The sequence below is a fragment of the Taudactylus pleione genome, unplaced genomic scaffold, assembly GCF_031769625.1.
Source record: "Taudactylus pleione unplaced genomic scaffold, aTauple2 ptg000201l, whole genome shotgun sequence".
Lineage (NCBI taxonomy): Eukaryota > Metazoa > Chordata > Amphibia > Anura > Myobatrachidae > Taudactylus > Taudactylus pleione.
In genome coordinates this window covers 57,310,449-57,324,416 of record NW_028284603.1, presented here as the reverse complement: position 1 = coordinate 57,324,416, position 13,968 = coordinate 57,310,449, and the positions used below count along the sequence as shown (strand labels likewise).

The 13,968-nt window shown below is 38.6% G+C and overlaps 1 protein-coding gene across 1 annotated transcript in view; it reads left to right on the top strand.

The window, feature by feature from the left end:
- Positions 1–12,330, top strand: part of LOC148518424 (HEAT repeat-containing protein 1-like) — a 28,307-nt gene extending 15,977 nt beyond the window's left edge. The window contains exons 3-4 of the mRNA XM_088477636.1: positions 7,905–8,063; positions 11,783–12,330. Coding sequence (XP_088333762.1) covers positions 7,905–8,063; positions 11,783–11,824 — 201 coding nt within the window. The 3' untranslated portion in view covers positions 11,825–12,330. The remainder of the gene's footprint in view (positions 1–7,904; positions 8,064–11,782) is intronic.
- The last annotated feature ends 1,638 nt before the right edge of the window (positions 12,331–13,968 follow it).

The window sequence follows — 13,968 nt, the reverse complement described above, 5'->3', positions numbered from 1 at the left end:
TCCTTCTGTCACCGACCAACGCGTATCGAGCCAAGCTCTTCCTCAGGGCATGTGACAGAATAGCTAGTTCCCCTCTTAAATAGGGAGCTCAAAATTACTTCCGGGTCAAGGTTCAAAAATCCTTTAAATATTCCAAAGTGCTTTAAAAGTATTGCATATAGGTATCCATCATATGTGTAAATGCCCAATATAGTCTTTAATCTTTTTTATATAGGTCAGAATAACTTAAATAAACTAGTCTTTAAAATACAATCTTTGTGCGGCATTCACTTCCAACCCATGAGCCGCATAAATTAATGATGTCATCTCGAGTCCGTATACTACTTTGTATTTACTTCCTCTGTTTGAACCGCATACATCTTAATATAAGCGGCATCACTCGGACCGCGTCGTCCCCGGTGAATGACGTCACGAAAGGCCCGTCGCCAGAAGCAAATTAGATGTAGCTGCTTCTCCCATATATGGACTTCCTTTGTATGGAGCGCATGGGTATCCTGTGTTCTTTGTGTTTACTTCCTCTATTTGAGCCGCATGTGTCCTAACATAGGCAGTGTCACTCGGATCGCGTCGTCCTAGATGAATGACGAAACGAGAGGCCCGTCGCCGGGAGCAAATTAGATATTTCTTCTTCTCCCATATATGGACTTCCTTTATATGGAACGCACAGATGTCATGTGTTTTGTATAAATTCACCACAATTAGAAGTCCAACATCATTAATTTCAAACAGAACATTTATCTATGAATAAAAGAATATAAGAGGAATATGGTTAAACTCCAAATAATGATCTTTATAAAAAAATATGCTCTTTATAAACAACTATATCAAATCTTTATATAAAAATTCATAATAGCTATCATATACGCAAACAATTATATCTTAAAAGGAGCCAATAAAAATGGGAATATAGAGATAATCCACAAAAACATATAATGAAATGTATATCTAAAAATGGAGTAAAAAGAGAGAACTAAATAAATATGGAAATCTTAAAAACATCTATTAAAAATACTGTGCTATCAAAACATACAGAAAATTCATAAGAACCACTTAATTTCGAAATCTAAATTTAAACCCGTTGGATGCAGTGTTTTTAATTTATGTATCCACCGCATCTCTGCCCTAGCCAGGATAGCTTCTTCGTTACGGTCTTTCCAGTTTCCTTTAACGTTCTCTATTGCCATGAAGTTTTTTATATGTTTAGTAGAGCAATTATGTATTTTCTTGAAATGGTCTGACAAGGAGTGTGTAGTTAATCCTTTCCGGATATTCCTTAAATGTTCACTTAATCGTGTTTTTAAAGATCTACTTGTGCGTCCAATGTAAATGAGATCACAACTACATTGAACCAAATATACCACATTACTTGTGTGGCATGTGGTAAAGTGTTGAATGTGGTACTCTTTGTTTCCCACAATAAAATCCGTGTATTTCCTTTTCTCTGTTTTCACTTCTTTACAGGCCTGACATGTTCCACACCTGTGAAAACCTTTAGTTCTCAGGTTTTTAGGCTGCAAATATGTTTAGTCACTTGAAGGAAAGAAAAGAAACTGTGAAAAAAATATTTGATGATCATCATGTAGAGTTAAGTGATGATAATGTGGATACAGCTATGAAAAGATTGGAAAATTGGCTTCTGAAAGAGAATCGATTATGGTGGGAGATGGCTACAATCGAAAAATATATTGCAGATCAAATAATCCCCAAAGGCCTGAGAATAAAAAAAATTCCATCTTTCACAGATGCAAGCGATGATTTTATTAATGAATGGACTAACATTTTAGAAACATGTTCTTTTTCTTTAATGGACATTATTCTGAAAGAAAGGAGAAATAAATTAAAGGAAATTAAAGAACAAATCGATATATTACAAACTCTGATAGAACCCTTCCAGGGATCATCTGGATTTAAAAGTAAAGAAAGGGAGATACAAATAAATTCTTTAGTGTTTTTCTTAATCTTTATTATTAAAAAATAAAAAAAATTAAGAAGAGATCATGCGTTCTACGTAAGTGGCAGGGTGGAACGAGAAGAATCAACTTCCTCAGATTCACTTTTGGAAGATGAGAGGGAAGAGGAGAGAAGTACACCAGAAAGAAGGACCCCTAAAAAATCAATTCATTTCTCTGGTTGCCCAAGATATAGAAGTAAAGATAGAAGGACATCAGGAAGTGAACCTAAAGAAGATAAAAGATCAATAAAACCAAGGATAGATTATGAGAAAAGAAGTAATGAAGATTTGAGGAAACAACCCATAAGAAATTATGACAGATATCAAAGAAACACTACGTGGAACAGTCCAAGGAGCGGGCATAAGAGGAACAGCTATACATATAATAAAGATAGGAGAAGATATAATCATGATAGAAACTATGATAGAAATTATAGGGATTACTATCGCCCGCAATACAAGAACTACCATTCAAGGAATATAGAGCGACAGGACTATACACAACAGAGGAGAAGGGAATACGAAAAAACTTCAAGAGGGACATTGTATATGACCGAGAGGATGGACTATACCAAAGAGAAGAACCTTATTATACATCTCCTTTTTTAGAAGATGGTCGAAGGAAGAAAAATCAGTGGAATTAGAAGAGATCCATAAGAAAAATATAAGGAGAAGGGGAAAAAGAGGAGGATTAAAGAAAAAGAGGAACAACAATAGTAATAAAAAAAAGAAGAAGATAATATTAGATGAAATGAGAGAAGAAATACAACAAAGAAAAATTTTTAATTTAAGTAAGCGGGAGCTCTCGAGAGATGAAAAAAATCTCCTGTTAAAAGGTCTAAAATTCGCACATTCAAGGAATATTAATCAATTTGATGCTTTTATAGATGTGGAGAAATTTGTTAGAAAGCTTACCTTTAAAAAAAAAATGTAAACAAAAAGAAAATGAGGAAAAAGAAGAGATAGAAGAACATCTAAAGGAAAGAGAAGAAGATGAAAAAGATAATACTAAAGTTTTAAAGAAAAGATCAACTTTTTACCCAAGACATCTCAAAGGAGCCCTAATATATAGCTTCCAAAAATCTGTTTTAGAAGATTTTACAAAAATTAGAAAATGAGAAAATTAAGCACCCAAACTTAACATACAAAGAAAGGCTGGCTTTAAAAACACTATCTAAAGAAGAAACTATTATTATTAAAGCTTGTGATAAGGGGGGTGGAGTGGCTGTTTTAGATATTGTGGACTATAAGGAAGAAATTTATAAACAACTAAACGACAACGGGACATATACAAGATTAAAAAATGATCCAACAATCAGAATAAAATCCAATTTCAATAAACTACTCTGTAAATATTTAGAAAAAGGTTTAATATCTAAAAAAGATTACGATTATTTGAATACTACTGATCCAACTACACCCACAATATATATATTACCTAAGGTCCACAAGGATGCCACTAAACCTCCGGGAAGACCGATTGTGGCAGGTGTGGGAAGCTTAACCACAAACTTATCAGAGTATATTGATAATAAACTACAGCCTTTGGTCATCAAGAATAAATCTTATTTAAAAGATACTACGGATGTCCTAAACAAGATCAGTGAGATTGAATGGAAAGAAAAAATGTACTTAGGAACAGCTGATGTGGCGGCTTTATATACGAATATTCCCCACCAGAAAGGACTGGAAGCTATCAAGTGGTTTTTGGAACAAAGTGATTATTCAGAAAATGAAAAAGACTTTTTACTGGAAGGAATCAGTTTTATCCTTAACAACAATGACTTTTATTTTGATGGACAATACTATATACAAACTACGGGTACAGCCATGGGCACCAAGTTTGCTCCGAGCTATGCCAATCTGTTCATGGCATATTGGGAACAGGAGCAGATCTGGAATAACGTAGCTCGGAGTGAGAACTTGGTGTCCTGGCATAGGTATATAGATGACATATTATTTATATGGAAAGGGACAGAAAATACATTAAGAGATTTCTGTGAAGCTCTTAACCAAAATGAGCTAAATATCACATTGAGTTTTGATATTAGTGAACAGAAGGTGCATTTTTTGGATTTAGAGATCTATGTGGAAAATGGAAGTCTGGAAACTAAGGCCCTCATTCAGAGCCGTACGCTCTGAGCAGAGCGCACGCTCTGAATGAGGGCCGCCCTCCATAATTATGGAGCGTCCTCCTGGACGCTCGTATAGCTGTGGGTCACCAACCACAGCCTATACGAGCGTGCAGTTTGACGGCCGCGGTGGTCTTGACCATCGCGACCATCGCCACTGCGTGCCGGAGCCTGCGGTTGAGGCTTTCAACTGCAAGGCCTGGAGTGATTTTGGCTCTATCAGAGCCAAAATCACTCCCACTGACATCACTAGTGATGTCAGTGGGCCGGCTTCTGACGGCAGGCGTTCCCTTGGGAACGCCCCCGTCAGGGAGGCACGCCCCCGACACGCCCACCAAAGGGGGCGTGCTGTCAATCAACATCGACAGCACGCCCCCTTTGATCAGACACAACGAGCGAAGGAAAGTCCTTCGCTCGTCGCGTCTGGCGCATGCACACGACGGAGCTTCCGCCGTCGTGCGCATGCGCAGTGCACAACATCGACCCACTTGCGAGCGGACAGCCGCTTGCGAGTGGGTCTGAATCAGGCCCTAAGTGTTTTAGTAAGCCCACTGATGCAAACAATTATATTGCGACAACCAGTGAACATCACACTAACTGGCTGGACAGTGTCCCTAAGAGCCAGTTTTTAAGACTGAGGAGAAACTGCAGCAAGGATGAAGTTTGTGAAGATCAAATGAGGAAAATGGCCAATAGAATGGGTAGTAAAGGATACAACACTAAGAAATTAATGGAAACAAAAGAAAGTATCATGAAATTGGATAGAAAACCATTATTGGAAGAAGGAAGGAGAAAATTAAGAGAAAAAGAAGAAAGTAAGCAATTTGAATTTGCCTTCATTACAGGCTATTCTGGACAACATAAAAAAATGGAAGCCATCGTAAAGAGACACTGGCATCTTCTTAAAAGATGAAAACTTTTAAAACTATTGAAAGACATTATTCCTGATAAACCGACGTTTATTTATAGGAGAGCACCGAATCTAAAGGACAAACTGACAAAGAGTGCATTAAATGTGAAGAATTCCCACCCGGTGAGAACTAAAGGTTTTCCCAGGTGTGGAACATGTCAGGCCTGTAAAGAAGTGAAAACAGAGAAAAGGAAATACACGGATTTTATTGTGGGAAACAAAGAGTACCACATTCAACACTTTACCACATGCCACACAAGTAATGTGGTATATTTGGTTCAATGTAGTTGTGATCTCATTTACATTGGACGCACAAGTAGATCTTTAAAAACACGATTAAGTGAACATTTAAGGAATATCCGGAAAGGATTAACTACACACTCCTTGTCAGACCATTTCAAGAAAAAACATAATTGCTCTACTAAACATATAAAAAACTTCATGGCAATAGAGAACGTTAAAGGAAACTGGAAAGACCGTAACGAAGAAGCTATCCTGGCTAGGGCAGAGATGCGGTGGATACATAAATTAAAAACACTGCATCCAACGGGTTTAAATTTAGATTTCGAAATTAAGTGGTTCTTATGAATTTTCTGTATGTTTTGATAGCACAGTATTTTTAATAGATGTTTTTAAGATTTCCATATTTATTTAGTTCTCTCTTTTTACTCCTTTTTTAGATATACATTTCATTATATGTTTTTATGGATTATCTCTATATTCCCATTTTTATTGGCTCCTTTTAAGATATAATTGTTTGCGTATATGATAGCTATTATGAATTTTTATATAAAGATTTGATATAGTTGTTTATAAAGAGCATATTTTTTTATAAAGATCATTATTTGGAGTTTAACCATATTCCTCTTATATTCTTTTATTCATAGATAAATGTTCTGTTTGAAATTAATGATGTTGGACTTATAATTGTGGTGAATTTATACAAAACACATGACATCTGTGCGTTCCATATAAAGGAAGTCCATATATGGGAGAAGAAGGAATATCTAATTTGCTCCCGGTGACGGGCCTCTCGTTTCGTCATTCATCTAGGACGACGCGATCCGAGTGACGCTGCCTATGTTAGGATACATGCGGCTCAAATAGAGGAAGTAAACACAAAGAACACAGGATACCCATGCGCTCCATACAAAGGAAGTCCATATATGGGAGAAGCAGCTACATCTAATTTGCTTCTGGCGACGGGCCTTTCGTGACGTCATTCACCGGGGATGACGCGGTCCGAGTGATGCCGCTTATATTAAGATGTATGCGGTTCAAATAGAGGAAGTAAATACAAAGTGGTATACGGACTCGAGATGACATCATTAATTTATGCGGCTCATGGGTAGGAAGTGAATGCCGCACAAAGATTGTATTTTAAAGACTAGTTTATTTAAGTTATTCTGACCTATATAAAAAAGATTAAAGACTATATTGGGCATTTACACATATGATGGATACCTATATGCAATACCTTTAAAGCACTTTGGAATATTTAAAGGATTTTTGAACCTTGACCCGGAAGTAATTTTGAGCTCCCTATTTAAGAGGGGAACTAGCCATTCTGTCACATGCCCTGAGGAAGAGCTTGGCTCGATACGCGTTGGTCGGTGACAGAATGACTGTATCTTGGAGAAGTGATTGTGGAGACCCAACCAAACACCGGTGATATAGGCAGTGAGTGGAGGTGTCCGGAACCTATATCCCTCAGATTGTTACCAACTATATGCTGGAATACCACCTCTATTTGGTAAAAGTCTCCATTTCATTCCCTGTTTAATATTTGTTGGAAATCTACCAACTTGGAATATATTTGATTTATGCTATTTTCATATATTAAAATGTAATTTTATTGCACTATGTTGCAGTTCTATGTCTTTATATTTTTCATATACGGGACATAGCTACACATGATCTTTTAACACTTCCAATTGGAATAAGGAAGAGAAGACAATCAAAAGAAGGGAAGTGCTATTTCTTTGAATACTTATTGGTGAAGGTTTAGCGCCGGTGTCTCCATTCAATTTTCTGGTTTGGTGTGATGTCTGTGGTCTGTATGACCGTTGACCTCATGAGGGCTTTGTGCACCCCAGAATGTCTTAAAATACACATTCTGGATCAGCATCCAAATAGAAGACTTCCAATATGCTTGTAGTTCCCCTCTCTAAACACTATACTGCTGCTCTCTGCACTCAGAGCTCCCAAGTGTTACAGAGCTTATCTCCACTACTTCTTTCATAGAGGTGACTGATCAGTCCCCTCTGAGCTGCAGGTCCCATGCTCTGCATACAGCACTGTATCTGGGAGGGGGGGTGGAGCAAATAGGATGATATATGGCCGAAGGTGGGCGACCGTTGTGAGGATAATACTAAAGGGGAGAGATGAAAATATGCAACAGCGGCTGTAATGCTACAGGGATCACATGGTAGTCCAAGACACCCCATTATATATTATTATATATATTTAATTTATTTACTAAAGTTTTTCAGATGGATGGTCTTGACTTAATAAAAATAACTTATTTCTGATGATGTTTTTGTATAAAAGGTTTACTTTATATTGATGGTTACCTGTGTGTTTGTATTTGGGATATGAGCTCACCTAGTCATAGACATATCAGTGTCCATGGTAACTTGTAATATTTTTTGTCTTTTATTGTATTATGAACTGACTTCTAATTTCCTTCAATGTAACCTAAGTTTTGTGCTTTCATATTCAGTGATGGTTAAAGGAAAACCTTACAAGTACTTGCTCTGGCATCACATTACAGAACAGTTCTTGAGATGCAGTTTATATATTGGGCTTTTTATATTCAGATTTCCTAGTGTACTTTAACATTCAAACTCCTCTATAGATGACTGGTGTCATGGTGTTCTGCTCCTGATGTGTGAATTTTGTGGTCACCCAGGTTACACGTCTGAACAAGATTGCTGTCAAAGTTGGACCAACTTCTCAGCTTTCTATAAGGGTGACAGCGCTGAAAACAACCCTGGCAACAAGTCTGGCAGCCAGAGTTCTTCTCCCAGCCATCACCAAGTGCTACTGTCATCTTGTGGACACGCGGCAGGTAATACAGGCCTTTGTCACTGTACAATTATCTGTACTTAGCCTAACTACACCTCTGTAAGTGACATTTGGTAACAAATACCAGAATATCTCTTCATTGAGGACGCAATTAGGATGTTTTCTCTGTTGTTTCTGCCCTTAGGTTAAAGACATTTAATTTTCATCTTTATTCATCTATTCAGTGTTTAGCACTTATGTATGTCATCTATATTAAATGACCTGGTCTACCCTGTATAACATGTTGTAAATTAAATGGTTTCCTGCTGTGTTTGTAACTTGCGTTGTAACGCCTGTGTTCGTACCACCACACCCCCTTTTCCATCAACCTACCCGTCACCACCCACAAACTGCACATTCTGTTCGCAAAGATCCTGGTTAATAGACTGAACTTGTACTTGTTACAATTGATTGAGACAGGCTCTAGACAACACCAAACGGATAATTAATTTGATCTCCTACATAGATAGACGTAAGATACCAGCCGTAGTATTTTCACTGGATGCAGAAAGGTCCTTTGATAGGTTATCTTGGCCTTTTATGTTTCAAGCTCTACAAATATATGGTTTCTACGGTAGTTTTTTGTCGGCCATTAAGGCTCTATACTGTAAACCATCGGCTATAGCATCAACTAATGTCTGTGCAAAGATCACAATACAAAATATCTTTGTTTGCAGACGATTTACTGCTTACTATGACATCACCTATGACTTTTGCTAATTTAGAGGCTGAATTAAACGCTTATGGTAAATGCTCGGGGCATAAAGTAAATAGCACCAAATCGGAGGCTTTGGCATTCAACCTCCCTCCTCCATCACAGAAGCTTCTAGAGATTAACTTTGAATGCATTGGGTGACCTAAATCCTTCAAATATCTAGGGATTACTATTACTAAGAAATGGGAACACTTATTTCAGGCTAACTATATCCCTCTACTGCAATTAATTAAACAGGATCTGTCCAGATGGGCTCCACTCTGTGTCTCATGGACAGGTCGTATTAATGCAGTTAAGATGTCCATTCTTCCTAGGTTACTATACCTATTTCAAACACTCCCAATAGTGGTACCAACCTCTTATCTTCGCTAGGTTCAATCAGTATGTGGCTCTTTCGCATGGTCAGGTAAAAAAACAAGACTTAGTAGAACTTGCTTGTCCAAATCGATGATTAATGGTGGTTTGGGCCTTCCCATCTTTGATAGATATTTCTCCGCAGCACAATTGAGCCATATTACATCATGGTATTCGGAAGAGGGGAGTAGGAAATGGGTACTACTTGAAAATGAACTGGTGGGCACCCATCCGGCTAGCTACCTTCCTTGGCTACGCCCTAATTTGAGACCAGCCTCGGTTCGAGAAGATCCTTGTGTAAGAGCTGTCCTACAAGTTTGGGATAACTTGAATAAACGCCTACAACTGGCACCATATCCATGACTATGGCGTCATCCTCACTTCCCATTGGGGTGTGTGTACTCTTCTATGCATCCTTGGATATCAGCTGGGTTACCTGGACTTATGCACATTCTAGGTGATTATGCCCCCCCAAAATTTTGCACATTGAGCAGATCTGAGCGAAAATCATGGTTTATCTCCTAATTTTCTGTTTGCATACTTACAAATTTGTAGTTCATTCGCTCACTCAGCAAACCTCATAAATTATGACAACCTACCACATTCGAGCACAAATCTACTTTGTATTTGATGTTAGCCCCCTCATCCCTTGAATTTAGGGAACCATTTGAACAGACCTGGGAACGAGACCTAGGGATTAGCTTGGAGGACGACGATTGAGCAAATATCAGGCAATGGGTGGCTAAGTCCTCCATTAACACTAATATTAAGGAAAATTCCTTCAAAGTTTATTCTCGCTGGTACATGGTTCCTGCAAAACTACATCAGATTTTCCCAGGGTCTTCGGACCTATGTTGGAGACAATGTGGCCAAATAGGTTCCTATTTAAATGTATGGTGGGACTGCCCTACGATATCCAAATATTGGGATGAAGTCACATCTTTGGTGTCCAAGGTGCTCAATGTTTCTCCCCCTAGAGACCCTTTACATATGCTTTTATGCAAACCCACTGGCTCCTTCTCTAAACCCCAGAACAAACTTTGTGGCCATATCTATAATGTTGTTAAACTGTTGATCGCCACAAACTGGAAGCAAACTGAAGCACCGGCAATAGCCTCATTGTTGAATAAAATATGGTACCTGGCTTCTATAGAATACATCACTGCACTCCTTCACGATACAATTAATTAGTTTCATGCTACCTGGGGCCCTTGGTACTCTGCATTTCACAGACAGTTGCCCAGAATGGAGTGATTTTGGCTTTTTGTGAGTGAAATACTATACCATAGTTTGTCTTTCTTTAATCCCCTCCCCCACCCTTTTTTTTTTCTTTCTCTTCTTTTTCTTCTCTGTTCTTATTGTTTTATGTATGTTTGTTACAAATCAAAATTCGATTGATATGTATCATCTGTGTAGTTTTATTTTCTGGATATAAGTGATATATCTGAGTTGTAGATTATTCAAATAATTTTTGTGTGTGGTAACATTGGTGATGCATTCACTATTAAAATTACAAATAAAGAGATTACAAAAAAAAAACATCATTATACGTATATACATATATTGTCACCCAAAGCACTGCTTACTCCATAAACACATTCTAATAAATGCTATAGATGTGATGAAATAACTATTCTGTCCATTCTATATATAAGTACTAGAATAGAATGTTGTACTGTCATTTGAGCTAACCCCTTCATTTACTAACTCGCATGATATTAGCCAGTCTGGTGGAGAAAGCACTTCATAGGCAGTGTGAAGGATACAGTGTATATTATTTTTTTTGAACGTGGCATAAAGAAAGAAGGCGATGGTGTTGGTTGTTCATTGGCTTCCTTCTATATCTGCCCCTGATCTCTGAAGCTCGTGTCCCCACTCAAGTACTGTATGTCTCTCTCTCCCTGGGTACAGCACTGGACAAACTGGGAGGCATGGCTCTGCTCACCTTCTCTTGTGAGCTCCAACTCCTTGACACAAACTCTCCTGCAGAGGGGCTCTCTTATGGTCACTGCTCTTTCACACAGGTTAGCTCATCTGCTCTTTCACACATGTTAGCTCATCTGCTCCACTACCTCCTGCGTTCTTCCAAGAATCCCCTCCTCAGTGGATCCGGGGGAGTATTGTGCTGCTGGCACTTTGTTTAGTGAAGGGGTTTCTGGCAGGTTTCCCCTCCTGAGTGCGTGACTGCAACTATTGACCGGGCACTTGAAAAAATTCTGCTCTTCATGGAAGGGTGGCAAAAAGAAAACCATTGCTGGTGATACAGTATCTGATATGAGGTCTCACCTAGGGTTCTGCGGAAAGTATGCGGAGGCCTCGCATATTAAGTGGAGGAATATTACTGATTCTGATGAAACAAAATTGCAACTGTTAAGCCTCACTATTAGGTGTTGTGTTTAGATCATCATCCTAAAACATTATACCTACCATGAAGCATTGGACTGAGAAAGTAGCAAAAATAGATGGGAATGAATTGAGCCATATATAGACCATTTCTATTTATATGTAGTTAAGAGAGAGCTTTATTTTTTTTTATTATTGATTAGGAAATTGAGAGTTCTGCATTGCTTAGTGGTACATAAATGAATAATAAATACTTTTTATTTGATAATGACAAAGATGATGTCTGATAGCTTGTTTTTTTTCTTTTCTAGATGAATGTGAGGAAGTGGAACAGCAATGTCAGAAGACCATAAAGCAACTGGAAACTATTCTGGGAGAATCACTCCAGAGCTATTTCTAACAGACCTTTATTCTTCTCCACCCCAGACTCTATCCTGATATGAAGAACTGACCAGAGAAAGCGACGAAGATCAAGAGGATTTATTGAACTATGCACAGTCCACACTGGGCTATAGATGTCATCTGAGATCACCCTACAATTGCGTTTGCCTCATTCCTAATAATGGTGTCATTAATCAGATTATTATAAATTATTGCATTTGTGAGCCACACACTACAGTATTGGGCTAATTGCCTACAGAATTGCTATGTGTGGCCAGAATATGTGCATGCCTTTACCACATTGGTGCCTTCTATTATGAAAACATTGAAGTCATGTTTGTAACTGTATCATGTTTTGTATACTTACATTTTCCAGTATATAATACATAATCTAACATTAAATACATTAACTGGCCTCCAGGTTTCCTTGAATTATCTTAGTTTACTTACAGGGGGGCTAACTGTGTATATTTTTTCTTTTGAAGTTATTAATTGTAAATATTAAGATATGATTAAAAATATTCTTTCTAGAAGACTTTACCTTGTTTATTTTATGGTACTAATATTTGTATTTTTTATGTACCCACTATAAGAACCTTTCTTTGTAATCTATCTGGGGGACACTGCAGTGCTGACTCTGGGTAAGAGGGCTGGCACTAAAGTGTTAACTAGCTAAACCCCCTCTAACCCTTCCTGCTTCCTCAGAACCTCAGTTATTCTACTAACAAAGCCGCCTGGAGAAAACTAAACTTGAAAATCTAGCAAGAGAAGTGAGATATAAGATGAACAAGCAGAACAGGACTAAGAACAACATGACAGGAAGGGATCACAGTGTCGCTCAGATGGATTACAAGGAAAGGGTCATAAAAAAATCACATTTCTTCACACATCCCATCTGAGAGACACTGCAGTGCTGACTTTGAGATTTCCAAAAGCAAGCTAATCGGGGGGGACCTCATCTGGCAAAACCAAATGTAAAATCTTATGGCCAAAACTGGCGTGAGGGTAACCAAAGGTATGAAAGTGGTAAAAGTGTGCACAGATGACCAGGTATCCGTTCTGTACAATTTCTCCACCAAGGCTCCATGACAAAGTGTCCAAGACGCGCCAACTGCAATGGTCAAATGACCCCGGAGGGAACACTGAACCGGCATATTGGAAAATAGATATGCCTGTCAGATGGCGACCGTGAAACACCTAGCAATTGAACAGTTGGAGGCTGGCCAGCCACACTTGGGTGCGTCCACCAGAATGAAGAGACTCTTAGTATGTAGAATAGAAGAGGTATGAATGATATAAACCCTCAAAGCACCTATTACATCCCAAAGGTTTAGGGTAGACGAGGTAGAAGACGACAAACCCGTAAAAGCTGGAAGAAACAGGTCTTGATTCAAATGGAACTTTAAAACTTCTTTTTGGGTTGGAAACCATGAGGTCTATGTCAGACACATCCCCAATTATCCAAAATCTTTTGAAAAACCTGATGAAATTCCCTCACCCCCTCTATGACTGTGCGGTGATTGAGGAATCCTCCCAGTTGTCCACACCACAGAATGTGGACAGGCGATGTAGCAGGAACCAAGAGTTCTTCCCAAGAGAGGATGTGAGCTGCCTCCTCCATCGCCCATTGACTTCTGGTTCCTCCTTGACGAATTATATAAGCCATCATTGTGGCATTGTCCAATTGAATATGAAGCGTCCGGTTGTGCAGAACATCCTGAGCCTGAATCATAGCAAGTGTTACAGCTCTCAACTCCAGAATGTTGATGGGGAGATCCAATTCTGACTTGGACCAGCGGCCCTGGAGATGCATGTCCAGATTCATCTAGGCGGGCATCTGTGGTGACTAAGGTCCAAATCGAGAAAAGCCTTGTCTAGATTCTGGGACTGAGGCCACCAATGCAGCAACTGGTGAATCTGAAGAGACAGTCGGAAGATCTGTCTGTCCAAGCAGGGCCCTGTCCTGTTCCAACAAGCAAGGATCTGGCTCTGTAGAGACTGATACAATACAAGTGGAGCGCTTGTTTGAAAAAGTGTACCACAATTTAAAAGAAAATGAAATGTTTACTAGATCAGCGTAAAAAGGTAATACACACATATATAATTAATAAGGTGC